The following is a 17726-nucleotide window of genomic DNA, read 5'->3' on the forward strand; positions in this document are numbered from 1 at the left end:
CCACTGCAGCTCCCTTGGGGCCTGGGGCAGAGGACCCGAGGTGGCCTTCTTACCCTGGTCTTGTTGGAGACAGACGCGGGCTGGCTTGTCCCCGTCAGCCTGGAGGTCAGTGGTCAGCAGTCCTAAACCATTCCGAGCCCCACCCCCTTCGCGAGGCCCCTTTGGATTCCCGGCTCCCGTGTCCTCCCTGGTCGCAGGGAGGGTCTGCGCCCCCTCCCCAGAGGCCCCAGGGTGACCGACCCCCATCGCATGGCCTTCAGCTCTTTTTCTTTTCTTTTTATATGGAGAAGTGGATGGGCCTAGAGGGGCGTCCAGGTGAGCTGGCCCAGCACGTGTGAGGCCCTGGGTTCCAGGCCCAGCGGAAGGAAAGGCTCAGCCTGGAGGTTGGGAGGGTGCGATCCAAAGGGAGCGGCCTCTGGTCCGGCCTCTGGTCCGGCCTCTGGTCTGGCCTCTGGAGGGCGGGGGACGGGGGGTGCCACCAGCCCCCTCCTGGCCAGGAAGCAAGGGCAGGAGGCCTGGACCCGCCTGCCTCGGCCTCTTTGCGGGGGAACTGGTGTCCCGCATGCATGGGAGGGGGCGGGCCTCTTGGGGGTCCCGCCACACTGTCCCCAGGAGTGCGGGGAGAGGAGCCCGTGTCCGCTCCATGCTGGCAGGGCCTGGCTGACCCCAGCAGCGTGGGCGGCAGGCTGGGCCGCGACACAGGCCGCCTGGTGAGGCACAGGGAGCCCAGGGCAGGTCTGGCCACGTCCGCCCCACAAGCCAGCAGGGCTGCGGACCCTGGCATTGCCCACCTGACGGAAAATCACCTGGACTCAGGGCGCGTCCCCGCATCCCCGACGGGTGGCCCCAAGAGGCGGAGTCCTCCAGAAAGTGGTTCCGCCGCGAGGGCTCTTTTCTCAGGAGTGAACTAGTGTCCCTCCAGGGTAGCAAGAGGCCTCGCGCCTCGGGAGGCTGAGGCAGGAGGATCAGAGTTCAAGGCCAGCCTCAGCAACTTAATGAGGCCTTAAGCAACTTAGCGAGACCCTGTGTAAAATAAAAAATAGAAAGTGCTGGGGACGTGGCTCAGGGGTAAAGCACCTCTGGGTTCAAACCCTGGTACCAAAAGGGGGGAAAAAAAAAAAGCAAAAAAGTCCTCATCTAAGAGATCGGGCCGCACTGGGCACCGGATCCGCTGGTTTCCCCTTCTCAGAAGTAGGAGTGATAAATTTCTGTTATTTAAAAATGACCCGGGCTGGGGGCTGGGCTGGGGCTCAGTGTTGGAGCGCCTGCCTAGCATGTGGGAGGCGCTGGGTTCCATCCTCGGCACCACATGAAAATAAATAAGCAAAATAAAGGCATCGTGTTCATCTACCGCCAAAAAAAACCAGAAAAAGGGCTCAGGTGCAGCTCAGCGGTAGAGCCGCTGCCCAGCGCAGGTGAGGCCCGGGGCTGCGTCCCAGGGGCAGACGATGGACAGACACACAGACCACCAGCCTAGGGCCTTGGTTTCTGCAGCAGGGACACAGTCAGTCCCTGGTCTCGGGCAGTGTTTATTGCGGGTGGAACGCGGGGTAAACAAACAGGCGCTGCTGGGCTCGGCCCCCTTCCAACCCAGAACAGGAGCTCGGCTGCCCCCGACGCCGGGGAGGCCAGCTTCTTGGACCAGGGGTCCAAGTCCACTTACAAATGCCCAGTACCCGGGGCCTCGATGCAGGAAAGCAAGTACAATATAACAGCTATATCCCGGATTCTTGTTTATTTTATTTTTTTTTTAATTTTTTTTCTTTTTTTGCGGTGCTGGGGATTGAACCCAGGGCCGTGTGCTTGCGAGGCAAGCACTCTACCGACTGAGCCATCTCCCCAGCCCTTCCTGGATTCTTAAAAAGAGAAAAAATGCTTTGGAACTTTCTAGAAAAATTTTTTCACTGGAAACATCAACCATGGCAGGAGGCTTGATGGTGGCCACGGGGCGGCGGCCCTGGAAGGGAGGTGCCCGCTCCTCCCTACTTCCCCTCCGGGGCTTTCTCAGTGACCCCAGGGGCGAAGGGCCCCACGAGCCACGTGATGGGGGCATTCTGGGCCACGTACTCCACCATGTGGTCCAGGGCCTCTCGGGCCTTGGTGACCTGCTCGCGGCTCTGCGTCAGGATGCTGCCGGACAGGTCCTGAAAGGAGTGGACGCTGGAAAAGGTGGCCTGCAGCGCCTCCACCTGGCGGCGGGCCTGCTGCGCCTGGTCCTTCACGTGCGCGGGCAGCCCCTGGATGCTGGACCCCAGGGAGGTGCAGGTGGTCTGCAGCTGCTGGGTGATGCCCCGGAACATGGCGAGTGCCTGCAGCTCCACCTGCTGGGGGGGGACCGTGCGGCCATCAGGACGGTTTGCTGCCTGGGCACAAGGGCACACACCTACTGCCATAACTGGGGAGGCGGAGGCAGGAGGCAGGAGGATCTCCAGGTGGAGGCCAGCCTGAACAACCTAGTGAGGCCCTAAGGGCTTAGGGAGACTCCCTCTCAAAATATAACAAAAAGGGCTGCGGACGGGGCTCAGTAGTTAAGGGCCCTGGGTTCAATTCCCAGGCCCAATAAATAAGATAAAAGGCGGAGCGACACGGGATCCAATCTCCAGCCCCGAAACCGAAAAAGAGCCTGTGTGCTTTGCACGGCGGGGCAGCCGGGTGGGGAGCAGGGGTCAAGGTGGCTCCAGCCCAGAGTCTCCTGGTGTGTAGCGCTGCCCTCGGGTGGGGGCATGTGCCCGGCAACGTGGACGGGAGGCGGGCTGGGGCGCGGTCAGAGCGCTTGCCTGGCACGTGCAGGGCCTGGTCCGTCCCCGGTGCACAAGCAAGCAGGACAGCAAGAGGTGACGGGAGGAAGGACCCCAGGGCCAGCAGCTCCGTGCTCACGCCCGGCCTGGGACGCGGGCTCCTGGCTCAGAGTCCACCATCCAAGGCGGGACACACCCCTGCTCTACTCTCAGCCACCCCACGACACCGCGGGGTCCGTGTCCCGAGGCGTGCGTCCCAGCCACTCAGCGCTGTCTCGGAAACGCCTGGAACACCGAGGCTCTGGGTGTCTGTGGGGTCCAGGACCAGCCCAGGGACCCAGGGACAAGTGTAAGTGGCTCCCAGGGCCCTGCCCACGGGGAGCCCAGCCCAGTTTCCACCAGCTGCAGGAGCGAGGGATACAGCCTGGCCACGCACGCCCGGCGTGTCCTTGGCCACCAGCAGGAGCGAGGCGGCACAGCTGCAGCGTGGACGGACGTGGTGCTCAGCGAGAGGCACACACAGGCCACAGCGTGTGACCCAGGGCGGGACGTGGGCTTGTGAGTGCTGGGCTGGGGAGGAGAGGTCACTGCTCATGGGGACAGGTCACCTCCTGGGGTGACGGAATATGGTGAGACCAGACCGTGGTGGTGGCTGCGGAGCTGGGTGGGTCCACTAGAACACGCGTCACTGCCCGCTCTCGACAGGCGTGATCGGAGCTGCACCCACTACATCTCCACCTGTTTGTTGTAAATGCTGGGCAGAGAAGCCCTGGAAGAACCTTCTAGGCAGGAAGTTGCAAGCCACCAAGAGAACTGTTCGACCGGGTCACTGAAAAGCCACCTGGCGGGAGAGACAGGAGCGGCCAGGTGGACTCTGCCCGTGGCCTGGGCAGGTGGGGCTCTGGACTTGGACCTGGAGAAGGAGCTCTGCTTCCTTGTCAGACCATTTCTGTGCCGTGTTTGGCTCTGGGCCGGGGACAGCCGTGGGTGGTCTGTGCTGAAGTCTGTGTTCCTAGCAGCGCTGGCCGTTCACTTCCGGGCTCCCAGCGCGCTTTACGGCTCGACTTGTCTCGTCCTTTGGACGCCTACAGAGCACGTCCCGCGGGGGCACCTCGCTGCTCTGGTCTACTGACGTGTGACCACTGCCTCCAATCCCCCCTCTAAAGGAAGCCCGTACCGGAGCAGCCCTGCCCCTGCCTCTGGACCTCCTGCCCTGGAGTGGCTCCCGTGTGGCCCGTGTGTCTGGCTCTGAGCACGAGGCCCTCAGGCCCGTCCAGGCTGCAGCGTATCACCTGGCTCCTGCTGGTGACACAGGGACAGCTCACAGGCGTGAGCACACACACCCGAGCTCAAGGCCCCACGTGCGTTTACAGGCAGGGACACGAGCGTGGCCCGGAGTGGACCTGGCCCCGGAGCCCAGGCAGCCCGCGGTACCTCTGGCTTGGCCGGGTCCTGTGCGCCCTGCGGTTGCGGCTCCTTCTGGTCCCAGCTGAGCCACATCTGGTGCAGCTTCTGCTGGCCCTCCACCAGCTTCTGGTCCACGCCCTGCCTGACGGTCTCCATCTGCAGGAGAGAGTGAGGGGAGGACGCGGCCACCGCCCCAGCCCAGCTCTGAGGCCCGGACCCTCCTGCTCCCATCTGACTTATAGATGGTCTGGAGAGGGGACGTCCAAGACCGTTTCTACGGCTACAGGGGCTTCCTGGGCTTCAGCTGGAGCACCGACGCCCTTGTGCCCGTGTGGTCAAGGGCAGCGGAGAAAGTGGCCTCTCATGCTCTGGGCGACCCCGACCCACGGAGTCCCTCTTCCCCTTGCAGCCAGACCTGGCCACGTGACGGGGTTTGGGGCATACAAAGGTCATAAGGAGGGACAGTGTGACGGCTGGCACAGAGTGGGGGGACTTGGTGGAACCAGTCACAAAAGGACATGCAGGGTCCACCCCAGGAGGTCCCTGGAGTCCAGAGCTGGGGACAGAAGCAGCATGATGGCAGCCGGGCTGAGGGCTGGTGGCTGCGGTGTGGGCGGCTGGGGGTCTGGACTGTGCACCTGGATGAGGGCTCAGGGTCACGCCATGCTGCGTGAGGCCCTGGGTGCCATCCCCGGCACTAGACAGAAATGAAGGCCACTTTGTGTCCACATCATGCCTCACCTGATTTTGTCCCTCCATGCTGGGGCGGCCCCAGGACCTCGCGGGACCTAGGGAAGTACCCTCCCGCTAAGCTCCACCCACTGCAGCCTGGGAACTGCTGAACAGCACGTGCACTGTGGCCTCTGCGCTCCGGGTACCCAGGACTCCCAGGCTGGAGCCAGGAGAGAGCCCTTGGCCAGCCAGCTGGAGGAGGAGCGCTGAGGTCCAGCTCCAGCCCCGCTACGCCTGCACTGTCTCCCCCAAAGTCGCACGCTTAAGTCCCGAAACCCGGACCTCGAGATGGGGCTGAGTTTGGAGATGGGAGGTGAAGAAAGAGGGGAGCAAGACACCTGGCAGACCCTGACCCAACAGGACCCGTGACCTCCCAAGAGGAGATCAGGACAGATCCCCAGAGGGACCAAGTGAAAGGCACCTGAAGCCAAGGAGGGCCGGGAAGAGCCCGCCACGGACGCCGCGCTGTCGCCCCGCCCCGCGCCCGCCGCGCCCCGCCCCGCGCCCGCTGCTCACCAGGCTGAGCGCCTGCGCCAGCTGCTGCAGGGCCTCCTGGGCCCTCTGCCTGGTGCCGCGCAGCTTGGCCAGGGAGTGCTGGTAGGCGTGCTGGCGCAGGCGCTCTGACAGCGAGCCCAGGCGCACGAAGTAGCTCTGCTCCTGCCGCTGCTGCTGCACTGAGGCCCCGTCGAAGCCCTCCAGGGACGTGGCGATGCGCGCTGCGGGAGAGGGGCCTGGGTGAGGCGGGGCGCGCAGCCTGGGGCGCAGACCAAGGCCGGCACTGCCCCCAGTGCCAGCGCGGCCAGGCCCGGGGAGGAGGGGCTCGGCCTCCATCCCCACCTGCGCACGGGGGTGAAGGAGCAAACCCCAGGACTAAGAGGCCGAAGATGCGCCTGGGCGGCCCTGCCTGCCTCTGATTTCCTAGGACGCCCCAACGCGTGGGGAGTCGCGGCGCTACCACAGCCACTCGGGATCCAGGACCCGGGCCACCAAACCTTGGAGGCTCGGTCCAGCATAGCGCGGCCTCTGCCCTGATCCTACGTACATGTCCGCTGACGGGCCAGGGGCAGTCGTTCCGAGAACAATGACAAGAAAAATAGGTGCGCCTTTATGGTACAAACGCAAAGGTGTGTTCCAATATCTTTGAGCTGCGGGTTCAATCCACGCACATGGGACCACGCTCTGGAGTCCATGACTGGCCCGAAATATCCGTCATGTGGCTCTTTACAGAAAACAGTCGGCTGGTCCATAGGAGTGTGTGTTAACAGTGGCCCACCCTCGGCACGTGCTTTACACGAATGAGCCTTAGATTTTAACAACTTTAACAACTCCATTATCCTATTTTTGCAGGTAGATAAAGAAAAAGGGGCTCAGAGAGGCTAAGCAAGTGGTCCAAGGACACACAGCTGAGAAGTGGCAAGCCTGGTGAAGCTTGGTCCTGCAGCTCCACGTCCTTTGAGGAAGGGTGGAGAGGGAACCCAGGGTGCTCCTCCACTGAGCCGCACCCCCAGCCTTTTTCATTTCATTTTGAGACAGGGTCTCACTGAGTTGCCCAGGCTGGCCTCCAACTTGCCATCCTCCTGCCTCAGCCTCCAGCATACGGGTGTGGCCACAGCACCCGGCTGCACCCCATGTTCTTGATCACAGTCACCTGCACCCGCCTATCTGCCGTCTCCAGACACTCCCACACGGTGACGGCAAGGCCGAGCACTTCAGTGGACGCTGGGCTCTAGGTGTGGCCACAAAGCTGCTCACACTTAATTAGCTAGTGAGCCAGTTTTGATGTGGGATGACAGGCACACGTCACCACCCAGTTGAGAACAGCGTGTAATCCTTTAGGCAAATGTCTCCCACCTCCGGGTCTGTGGAGATGAGATTCTGCCAGAAAGCCTGAGTTTACTCTCCTGTCTGGCATCTGAACCGGCCTGCATGGGGAAAAGGGTAGAGAACGTGTGGCCACGTCCACCATCTCCTCATGTCCATAGGACTGACAGTGTTGTGGGGCCACACCTGACATCCCAGGGACTGGGGAGGCTGAGGCAGGAGGATCGCAAGTTCAGGGCCAGCCTGGGCAACTCAGAGAGACCGAGTCTCAAATGAAAATGCAAACAGGGTTGGGGTGCAGCTCAGTGGTACAGCCCCGGGTCCACTCCCTAGCTCTGGGGACACGTATTCATATGCACACGTGTGTGTGAGTGTGAACACTAAATACACGTGAAAAAGAAAACGGCCAAGTGTGTGGGCCACCCACAGGCAGCAGGGCAGCAGCCTGTCTGGAGGAAGGGTTGCCCCCCACCACGACCTTCCCCAGCCAGCATGCTGCCCCTCCTGCCCAGGCCACCACGGGACACGGTGCTGAGCACCTGCTCTGGCAGCTCCCGCCTCCTACCTGCAGGGGGCACTCATACTCCCCTCCCCAGCCAGAGGTGGGCACTGTCCCCAAGTCCAAGCAGGGCCTGGCACTCCCGGGTGCCCATCTCAGGGGACGCAGCCCAGGAGCAGAGCGCTTGCCTGGCCTGCCTGAGGCCCTGGGCTCCACCCAGCACCACGAAGAAAACCCCCTTAAAACAGCCTTGCAGTGGCCATGCCTGTGATCCCAGCAGCCCGGGAGGCCGAGGGGCAGGAGCCTCCCTAGTCCAAGGCCAGCCTGAGCAAATTGGCAAGACCCTGTCTCAAAATTTAAAAATAGTGCTGGGGATGCGGCTCAGCAGTTAAGCGCTCCTGGCATCCAAAAAACGAAACCCAAACCAACCAAACGAAACCAGCCTCCTCTCTGCCGTTTCCCTGCTGGCCAGCACTTGCCTGGCACGAACGAGACCCTGGCTCCTCCCCAGCACCGAAGAACAAATCAAAACTGTCCGCTGAGGGCCGACGGTACGCCAGGCTCTGGGAATTCAGCCGACCGAAACCGTGCCCTCACGGAACTAGTCTGGGCACACCGAGGTCGGGTTGGAGGGCAAAAGTGGGCAGGCCAGGGCGCCGGGGAGGTAAAGCTGGGGAGCCTGTGGCGGGGGAGCGAAGCAGGGGAGCAGACCCGCAGCGCAGCGGGGGAGGAGGTGGAGGCAGGGGGCGGAGCAGGCCCTGAGCGCTGGGGACGACTTGAGTTTTGACCCCAAGGGAGGCGGGAGCCACAGAGGGCTGTGGGCAGAGGGCAGCTTGACTTGGATGCTCACACTGCCCTCTGGTGGCTGCTACAGGGAAGGCAGAGGTGAGCCGGGGCAGCAGGTGACAGACTCCAGCTGACCAAGGAGAGGTGCAGAGGGTCCCCGGCCACACGCCACACTCACCCAGCTCGTCATTCGTCATGGGCAGGTGGTTGTCCATCCACGCTTCTGACCTGCCCAGCACCGTGTCCACCCCGCTCATCACCATCTGTCCCACGCGGGAGCCCATGACCGAGTGGACACCACTGGTCACCATCGACTTGGTCAAGTCCACGCCGCTCTGCACTGCCCCACAGGTCATGTCCACCGCCCCCGTCACTCGGGTGGTCACAGCATCCTTGGCACTGGACACGGTGTCAGACACCATTTCCCGGGCACCGGAAACCCTGGACGCCAGGAGTTCCTTGGTCTCTGCCAGGACCTACAAGACAGGCCACCATCAGGGTCTCCTGTCCCCAGCTCCTCAAGCCCCTCGCCTCCCTGGAGTGACTGGGCAGGCGTGGCGTGCCCGGGGCTCTGGACCCTGTGCTGACACATCAAGATCCACACTCCGGAGGCCAGCTGCCCCCACCAGCAGGAGGCCAGGCGTGGCCAGGCTGCCTATGCGGAGGACAGCCTCGCTCCAGCCCTGCAGCCAGCCACCCTCCCTGGGGCCCGGGCAGCGGCCTCTGCGGCCTCCTCGACTCTGCCCTTGTACAGAGAAGGCAGTCGCGGGTGTGTGACTGAGCAGGCGTGGCCGCCTTCCAATAAAACCTGGCCCTTGGGCTGCAGTTGGCTGACATCTGATTAGAAACTGGGCGGTGGTCCCTTGTCAGTCGAGGGGCTGGGGAACCGGGGCTCCAACGTGTTGGGCAAGCGTGGCCCAGGACCTGCCGTTCATGCAGAGGGCCTGCCGCGGTTAGAAACCACAGCCAGCGCGTGCCACCCGTGGCTGCCCCTGGCCCAGCCCCGTGCGGGGGTGCTCGGGCGTTCTAGGGAGCACTTGACGGGGAGGTCTAGCCTCGGCACTGTACGGCCTGAGCACAGTTCTCAGGCTGGCCCAGCACCGGCCACCACCTGCCCCACGGACCCTGGGAAAGTCACCTCCTCCCAGAGGAAAATCCACCTCGTGGGGCCCAGAGCGGGGAGAGCGCTGCCCCTCACCACGTGGGCAGCGGAGCAGCTGCTCTGCCGGACGGCCTTGGAGAGCTTGGCCGTGCGCATCCTTCTATAAACAGAAGGAATGCGGGCCCAGGGGCGCCACGGGGCTGCCGCTGCAGCCGAGCCCTGGACAGGTCCTGGGAGTCTGCCAGGCTCTGAGGCCCGGCAGCTTCCCTGTCCCACAGGCCGTGGCTGCGCAGGGCCTTTGGGGAGCAGGAGGGGTCGGACGCCTGCTGTGCTCTTCCAGGGTGGCCTTGCCCCAGGCCACAGTGAGGTGGAGTGTGCCCTGGGCACAGTGTCTGTATACAGCAGGTGCTCAGCAGTAGCAGAGGAATGGACTGCACGGACACACAGGTGGTCACAGTAGAGAGCCTCTGGAGGCTGGGGAGGAGGCTGGCTCCAGGGAAGACCCAACCAGGCAGAAGTGCCCGGGGGGCCTCTGGCGTGCACCAAGGTGGACAGAGGAGCAACCAGGGGGTCTGCGCTCCTGTCCCAGTGGCGGGACGAGGGCAGCCGCCAGGGGTCAGGCTATCCGAACCCAGGGGCACTCGACCACTGAGCCACGTCCCCGCCCTGTTCTGTACTTTATTTAGAGACGGGGTCTCCCTGAGTTGCTTGGCGCCTCGCTAAATTGCTGAGGCTGGCTTTGTACTCAAGATCCTCCTGCCTCAGCCTCCCAAGCGCTGGGATGACAGGCGAGACCACTGTGCCTAGCTGTCCAAAGTTTTTCGAAAACAAATGTGACTGTACCCAATTGCCCACGTCCACGTAAGACCAGGAGGGGCGACAACCAGACGCCATCCACAGAAGGACGGTGAGAAGAGGGGGACCTGGCACACAGCAGAGTGTCACCTGGCCTCGAGGAAGGACAGCAAGCCGGGCTCTAGGTGCACGGGCCCCACGACACAGCACTCAGTGACGCTGCAGGCCCACCCAGGACCCCTGGAGTCTCAGAGCCACAGGGTTAGGAAGCAGCAGGTGTAGCCAGGGGACTGGTGTGCGGGGTGGGGCTGCAGCGTGGGGGACATGGAAGCCCTAGAGGTGGCGGTGGGGACGCTGCACAGCCCTGTGACTGCTCCGTGCCGACGGCAGTTCACGGTATGCGTTTTACCAGAACTTAGAGCATTTAACACGGTGAGTCCTGAGCACGTGTTCCCAGCAGCCTGATTCCGACAACCAAGGTGGAAATGTCCCGTGTGCCCGTGATGGACAAAGGGACGGCGTGGCGCACACACCTGGGGCGTCACATGGCCACCAGCAGGAGCAAGGTGACACGCTGCAGCGTGGATGGGCCTGAGGACCTGGTGCTCAACGAGAGCCAGACACACAGGACACGGTGTGTGGCCAGTGACGGGAGAGCGCAGGACAGGGGTCCAGAGACCGGTCGAGGTGCGGGGCGGGTGCCTGGCGGGAAGGGGAGTGGCCGACCTCGGGGGCACGCGGGGTCTCTGGGGATGGACGTCTCAAGGTGCTGGTGGCGGCTGCGGACCAGGGGTCTGCAGAGCTCCACGCTGTGTCCGGGGGGCTGGGGGCGGCACCTAATCACAGCTGTGAAGAGCTGCCCAGCTGAAGCCCACGCGCAGCCGGCGGGCAGAGCCACCGAGCCCCGTCACTGAGCAAGCGATTAATCGAGTTCATTTCCTCAGTGGCAAGAGCCGCACTCAGAGCTGTCGGGGCGCCTGGCCGGCGGTTCCCCCGCTGGACGCAGAGAGAGGACAGACGCCCCGAGAAAGCCTGCTGCCACCTGCGAGGTAGGAGGACCTTCTCTAAGTGGACCAGGAGGCCTCTGGGGACCAGAGACCTGAAAACGTGCAGAGGGGAGCCGGGCGTGGTGGCCACGCCTGCCATCCCAGTGACTGGAGGCCGAGGCAGGAGGACCGCAAGTTCAAAGCCAGCCTAGCAACTCAGCGAGACCCCGACTCTAAGTAAAATACAAAAGGGCTGGGGTGTGGCTCAGGGGTGGAGCACCAGTTCAGTGCCTGGCACCTGCCCCCAGAACAGGCGTGGCAGATCCTGGGGTGGACCCAGACGGGCCTGTGCGTTCCACCTGCCTCCCGCACGGAGCTTCCGCGAGGGCGAGAGCTTCCACGGCTACGTCCCCCAGATCCAAACTGCCTGGCCCCGCTGGGCCGACAGTCCCCAGGAAGGACAGAGGCCGAGCAGCTGGAGCCCTGTGACTTTTGCTCTGGGCAAAGCAGGAGCCGCAGGGTCCTGCCCAGGTGCGGGTGGTGTTGAGAAAACTCCCCCGGCGGCCGGGACCCCGCAGTCCAGGCCCAGGGCTCCACGGCGGGTAGCAGCGTTACCTTCTCCGGGGGCTGCTGCAGGACCGGCAGGCTCTGCTCCAGTCTGTCCAGGCCCCTGTGTGCATACTCGCTGGCCGACGCGACTGCCGAAGGAACAAACAGAAACCGACTGTCACTGTCCTGGGGCCTGGGGAAGGGCCCAGGGTCACCAGGGTGGTCTGCGGGGAGGGGACCCGGAGTGGACGGGAGTGGACGTTCCAGGTGTTACTCACTCTGGGGTTCCAGCTTGGACAGGAGGGGCTGGGCCCCACTGACCGCGGCTGCGGTGAGGGTCTTGACGCTCTTCTCCGCCGCGTCACAGACGGCCTTGACCTGCGGGTGGCTCTCCTTGGTGGAGGCATAGGCGGCGGACACCACGTCGCAGGTGGAGCTGATGAGGGGCATGCTGGCCACCCGGGCCACCACGCTCGGCTACAGGGCGAGAAGCAGCTCAGGCCGGCTGGCCGGGTGACGAGGCTGGGGACAGAGCCGGGGCCCCAGGGTGCCCTGCACGCGTGGACACTGAAACTGGCCAACAGCCCAGCCCTCCACACCTGGCGTCCAGCGACCCACAAGCCCGGACTGGGAGGCTCGGCTATGTGCTTCCACCGGCCGATCTGCTCAGCATGACTTCAACCAGCCACGCCCAGGCAGTGACACGGACTGAGAGCCCACTGTCCCCCAGTCCCCCTGTCCCAGAGCGATGCCAACGACTGGCCTCCATGGACTGCAGCCCACAGGCCCACGCCGGCCCACCTGACCTGTTCACCCCCTGGCAAACAGTGACCCTCCCATGTCTCTGAACTCGCCGCTGGACGGCGTCCCGCCCCGGATCCTGTGCGTGGTCTCCCCGCTGGCTCCTGCGAGCACAGGCTCGGGTCCACCCACCACAGCCGGTCAGGGCTGCCTTTGGGGGACGTGGTGAAGCATAAGAGGCTGAAGGCCGAGCACTTCGGAGTGCCGCCCTAGGTACGGGTAAGAGCACGGGTTCATTTCCATTTCATTTTATTTTCCTGGCGGCCTTGGAGGTTGAACCGGGGTGCTCTGAGCTACACCCCAGCCCTTTTTTAGTTTTTATTTTGAGGCCCAGGCTGGTCCTTGCTGAGCTTCCCCATAGCTGGCCACCATGCCCCGCTATTTATCATCTCAAGTGCCCAGTCCTGGGACAGGAAGCACGTTCAACTGTGTGCCGCTGTCCCCACCGTCCACCTCCAGAATCTTCCGTCTCCCCAAGCAGAAGCTCCGCCCACTCAACGCTACTCCCGCCCCTCAGAGCCTGGCTGCCGCCATGTCGCCTCGGGTCTCTGGATCTGAGAGTCTAGGGAGCTCCTGTGGGTGGGTCCTGCAGCGCGTCCCTGTGTCTGGCACCTGTCACTGTGCGCCAGGTCCTCAGGTCCACGCAGTGTGGCATGGGCCAGAGCATCACACCGGATGGCCAAGGAAAGTCCCAGTGCCGCACGGCCTTATGCGTAAAGTTTTGTGGGGACACCACCACGCCTCTTTATGTGACACCGTGGCTGCTGTGTGGCCACAAGGGCGGCTGGGCTCACAACTCACAGAGCTGTATTTACCACCTGGCCTCTACAGACGTCTGCTGACCTCTGACCCATGTGCTAAGAACAAACAGAGCGGAGTCAGCGACCACTAAGAGGGGCGGGCTGGGGACGCTGAGGGGACTTCTTGGGGAAGGGGCCTTCAGGTTAGGGCCCAAGCAGCGTGCAGGAGCGGATCCAGAGGAAGAAAGTTCCACCCCGGTGCCCCGATAAGGCGGCTGCGCCACCTGCCTTCTTAAACCAGCTAAGACCCTGGGCTGGGGACGCACGCCCAGGAGGGGTGGCAGGGGTGGATTAGGGACCTGCTTCCTCCCGGGAGGTCCCTAAGAGAACCCTCCAGGATGAGGGCAGTTCGGCTGGGGGAGGGGCACCATCGGCAGCTACCTGCCCCTCCCCCAGGAGCCTCTGGAGTCCCGGGTCCCCAGGACTCCTGGAATGGCGTGCCCACTCAGAAAGGCAGCGCCTGACCTGCAGGAGCCCCGCCCACCCCGCCTCCTCACCTGCTGCACAGGTTCTTCCGCAGTCACCTGGGTGTCAGCTTCCACCTCTGTCCCTGGGCCGTTGGAAGACATGTTGTCTGCAGCAGGCACTGTGATCAGAGGGGACAGTCAGGGGCAAGTCCCAGCCCCCAGGGGAGCTGGGGACAGGGCTCACGCCAGCTGCCCTGCCCTGTGATTACTTAGAGCATTGCCTAGTCGTAGCAAGCAGAAGGGTCACCTGTGGCCTCCTTAATGGGCCGGGCTCGGTCAGCAGTCAGCTGGTCCAAGGTGGGGCCGACCGGACTCTGAATTTCTTTTTGGGTTTGAGGCAGGTGCGAGCATTTCGGCACCCCGGCCGGGCTGTGTTTCTCACAGCTCCCGGGTAGCGGTGACTCGGGGTTCTGTGGGCCACACCTTGGAAAGCAGCCCCTTCAAGGTTCACTGTGTCACCCCTAGTGCAGGGAGGTAGGTCTGGCCCAAAGTCTCTGCAGAGGCCAAGCTGCCCACAGCGGCCAGGTTCAACTACCATTCTCTCTTTAACCCAGAGAGCTCCCCTCAGGGAAGACCCCACACCTGCTCCGCCACCTGGCCAGAGGGATGCATGCCTGTGTCGGCCACAGCATAACATCAGAAACAACCTACATGCCCAGTGGAAGGGGGTCAAAGAAAAGTAAAGCACATACTCAGTGCAGTGGCTAAAGAGTATCGTTAAGAGACAAGAGGTTTTAAATAGTGCAAAATGTGTCACTTGCTTTGCACAGAAATGTAGAGACACAGGAAAATTAACAGTGGCTACCTTTCAGGGAGGAGGGAGGATCAGGTAGCGGGGCCTGGGTGGGGAGGGTGCCTCCTGAATTTTGAGCCAGGCAGATAAGAGTGCCTCCCATCAAGGGCTGGGCTGGTGCTCCAGGTAGAGCCCTGGCTCATCCCCAGCATTCCCCACAAAAGGTGAGCTTTTAAAAAGTGAGAGGCCATGCAGATCAGTCAGGTCAGGTTAGGAGAGGACAGGGGCCCCAGGTGGGTCCAAGTACACTGCTCAGAGGGAGGCCAGGAGCCCCAGCTCTGCCTAGGCAGCGAGGAGTCACCTATGGTCTCTTAAAGATGTTTTTTAGCCACTGCACAGTTTGTGTGTTATTTTTCTGTAATCCCCTCTACTGGGCATCTAGGTTGTTTCTGACACCATGGACAAAGTGCATTCCTCTTCCCTGACCTTGGGAAGAATGGCTTTAAAAGCAGCGCCTGCCTAAAAGCCTGGATCCCCAGGACATGCTGGTGTGACTAGGTGGAACCCAGCCAAGAGCTCTGGAGTGGATCTGGTGTTCTGGAGTTCAGATCTGCATCTAACCCCGACTTTGCAACTCACCAGTTGAGAGAGCTTGAGTTTGGAATGGGGAGTGGCCCTGGGAGCCTCATCTGCTACATCTGAGAATCTGGGATAACCATTTCCCTGGCGCTCAGTCTCTGCCCACCGGCGGCCTCACTCAGTGGCTCTCACACAGCCCACCAGTAACCGCCCTGTGTGACAAAGCCCCTAGCTGGAGGCACATCAGAGGGCTTGGGCTAAATCCCACTGTTCTTCTCACCTTCAAGTCCTGCTTAGGACTGGGCTGCTTCCTCCCGCCCGCTTCCATTCAACCCGCTTGGGACTAGTTCCAGCAAGGGTGGCCACTGCACGTGTCAGCACCACTGCGGCCTTGGGGGTCAGGGTCCTGCCCGCCAGAACGCTGGCTAGAGCTGTTGCAACACTTCAACTCCCAATCTCCACTTCCTCATCTTAGAAACCGAGTTAAGTCCAAGGCAGAGGAGCTCCTGGCCCAAAGACAGGGCCGTCAGCGGCCGCCTGGACATGCTTAAGAGTGGACTTCGGAAATTCCAAAGGACGTGGTCCCAGGCCTAGCACAGCCAGAGCTCCGGCGCCGATAAGGCCTTCAGCACTCCAGCAACCCGGCGCCACGCCCTCCCAGGGGAAGGGGCGGGATTTGCCCCAGACCCCGGCTCCGCCAGCGTCAGCGGAGCGGGGCGTGGGAGGACAGCCCAGGAGGCAACAGCCTTCGCAAGGGAGGGGGCTTCGCGAGGCGCCCGATCGCCGCCCGAGCCCGGAGCCCCTGAGACCCGGCAGGAGGGCGGAGTCCGGGGGCCAGAGGCCCGGGCGTCCCAGAACTTGCCTGACGCCGCGTTTGCAAGAGCCCGTTTTCAAAGTCAGAGGCGACCTGGGGCGGGGCGAGGACTCAGCCCCCCCTGGACACCAGGGAGCTCCTGCGCCTCCCAGGCGTCCCGGGGCTGGAGGAGCTTGGGGGTCTCAGCCTGCTACGGGAGTTGGGGTTCCGCGGGGAGGGGGTGCCCGGCCCGCACCCCCGCCCCCGTCCTGGGGCGCCCAGGCCCCGCGGGCCCGCCCCCAGCCCGGCCGGCCGCGTCTCACCTCGGTCCGCGGGCGTCGGGCGCAGCGGCCAGCACTCCACCCGCTCTGCGCGGCCCGCGGCCGGGCGCGGGCTTACCCGCGGGGCGGGGCGGGCGGGCGGCGCGAGGGCCAATCAGAGCGGGGCTGCCGGCCCCGCCCCGCCACGCCCCGCCCCTCCGCGGAGCTCGGGCGGCGGCGCCCCTCGAGGGTCCCGCAGGACCCCGCCCTGCCCCCAGCAGGGTGGCGCGCCGGTGCCGCGCGGGACCCCGGAAAGGGGCGCCCTCTCCTCACCTGGGGACTCGACGAACTCCGCTCGGGCCGGTGAGTGCCACCCGCGGCGCACCCCCGGGGTTCCGGGTCCCCATTTCCCCGGAGGTCCCCAGCGTTGGTTTTGTGAGGTCCTCTGCCCGTCGGGACCACGCCCTCCTCCCTGGTGATGCGGCCAAGCCCGTGGCAGCCGCAGGAGCAACTTGAACCTCGGGGTTTTCTGCCTGCTCAACCCCAACGGAGCCTCTTAATTCGCCCAAAGCTGCGTCGTCCCTTTATCATCCCATTTTACAAATGAGATAACTGAGGCCCAGAGACCGTCAGCCAGGATCAGTGCAGGCCCTGGCCCCAGGCTCTCTGACTCCTAGATCAGCCCCTTCCTGAATCTTGGATTCCGCCCTCGCCCCCACCAGCTGTTCTTTATCCTCTTGGCCGGTGGTGCTGGCCTGAATCCTAGCGACTGAGAAGGCTGAGGCAGGAGGGTCTCAGTTGCAGGTCAGCTTCAGTGACTTCCCTCAACAACTCAGTGACATCCTGTCTCAAAATGAAAAATGTTAAAAAGGTCTGGGGATGTAGCTCAAGGGCAGCGCACCCCTGGGGTTCAGTCCCCTTTACTGGGACCGGGTCTGTGAACCAAGGTCTTAATCTCAAATGGCCCCAGGACTAGGCAGGAGGTAGATACCCCTGCGGAGGGGGTGGCAGCCCTGCCTGAAAGGAGGAGAGATTCGAAGGTCCCTGGAATTTGAGACGGAGTGCTCTCCTCTTAGAGACCTGTTGGAACAAGGAAGTCCCAGCGGCGATGGACCGGCCAGCCCTCTGCTTTCCTCCTCCGCTCGATTGTGCATTCCGGAAGGAGCCAGTGGAAAGTGGGTCTCTGTGACGGTGCAGTTTTTCGGACAAGGTCTGTGTGGCATTGTATAATAGGACACAATCTGTGGTGTCAAGAGGGAATGTTCTGGAATTCTGCAGCACCTGATATAATGGCCAGTGGCACCTTGTGACCATGGGACACCAATAAACTGGTTTTTGCTTGCTTGTCTTGCAGAGCTGGGGTGGCGCCCGGGGCGAGGCTAACCCCTGAGCCGCACCTCAGCCTCAGAATGTCTCCACTTAAGTTCCACCTGCAGCTAGGCCCGTGCCGGGGTGAGCACCCAGTGACGACGGCAATCAAGTGAAGCAGGGCGAGATTGCTGGTCCTTCCTGCTCCTTCATTCAGCCACACTCCTGCCCTCTGTGCCGGGCAGGGGGCACAGGAAGCAAAACAGATAAAAAGCCCAGCCCTTGTGACACCCAGGGCTAGTGGGAGAGAGGACAATAAACAGGATAAGCTTGTGGCCTGATCAGGAGTCAGGTGATAGTGAGTCCTACCTGGAAGGAGGCACAGGGCAGATTGCTGATTGCAGTGTTGATAGGCTGGTCAAGGGAGGCCTCTCCAGACAGGGGAGCGAGGAGCCGGGTAAGGAGGAACCCTGGAGAGACGGGAAGAAAGGGGGGCCTGGGAGAGGGGTAGCCATGCAAAGGCCCTGGGGCAGGCGAGGAGCTGGGGTGGCTGGGAGCGGGAGCGGTGTG

At 63.2% G+C, this 17726-nt stretch overlaps 2 protein-coding genes across 4 annotated transcripts; one reads left to right on the plus strand and one right to left on the minus strand.

The window, feature by feature from the left end:
• Positions 1 to 1628: 1628 nt before the first annotated feature.
• Positions 1629 to 15994, minus strand: Plin3 (perilipin 3). Of its 3 annotated transcripts, none has more exons than XM_047532574.1 (8): positions 15076 to 15561; positions 13514 to 13602; positions 11694 to 11892; positions 11482 to 11564; positions 8162 to 8459; positions 5394 to 5593; positions 4173 to 4301; positions 1629 to 2324 (listed from the first exon to the last, which is right to left on the minus strand). In XM_047532574.1, exons 2-8 carry the CDS (start codon positions 13583 to 13585, stop codon positions 1983 to 1985), a joined length of 1323 nt encoding a protein of 440 aa, XP_047388530.1. In that variant the 5' UTR covers positions 13586 to 13602; positions 15076 to 15561; the 3' UTR covers positions 1629 to 1982. The 3 variants fall into 3 exon arrangements, with proteins under 3 accessions (XP_047388530.1, XP_047388531.1, XP_047388529.1); XM_047532575.1 differs by lacking the exon at positions 15076 to 15561 and adding an exon at positions 14856 to 15007; XM_047532573.1 differs by lacking the exon at positions 15076 to 15561 and adding an exon at positions 15912 to 15994 and having other exon boundaries at positions 1631 to 2324.
• On the plus strand, positions 13569 to 17190 carry LOC124969580 (RNA-binding motif protein, X chromosome-like). The gene is made up of 3 exons (XM_047532607.1): positions 13569 to 13602; positions 15912 to 16211; positions 16925 to 17190. Exons 1-3 carry the CDS (start codon positions 13584 to 13586, stop codon positions 17035 to 17037), a joined length of 432 nt encoding a protein of 143 aa, XP_047388563.1. The 5' UTR covers positions 13569 to 13583; the 3' UTR covers positions 17038 to 17190.
• The last annotated feature ends 536 nt before the right edge of the window (positions 17191 to 17726 follow it).

The sequence above is a fragment of the Sciurus carolinensis genome, chromosome 17 (assembly GCF_902686445.1).
Source record: "Sciurus carolinensis chromosome 17, mSciCar1.2, whole genome shotgun sequence".
In the NCBI taxonomy this organism is placed as follows: domain Eukaryota; kingdom Metazoa; phylum Chordata; class Mammalia; order Rodentia; family Sciuridae; genus Sciurus; species Sciurus carolinensis.

Excerpts from the sequence above, each read along its gene's own strand:
- LOC124969580 (XM_047532607.1), top strand. Across the intron at positions 16,212-16,924 it reads GACGAACTCCGCTCGGGCCG|AGACCTGTTGGAACAAGGAA; the intron begins GTGAGTGCCACC and ends CTCTCCTCTTAG.
- Plin3 (XM_047532574.1), bottom strand. The coding sequence starts at position 13,585 with ATGTCTTCCAACGGCCCAGGGACAGAGGTGGAAGCTGACACCCAGGTG. Across the intron at positions 8,460-11,481 it reads TGCAGCAGCCCCCGGAGAAG|GTCCTGGCAGAGACCAAGGA; the intron begins GTAACGCTGCTA and ends CCTGTCTTGTAG. Across the intron at positions 4,302-5,393 it reads TGGCGCAGGCGCTCAGCCTG|ATGGAGACCGTCAGGCAGGG; the intron begins GTGAGCAGCGGG and ends TCTCTCCTGCAG.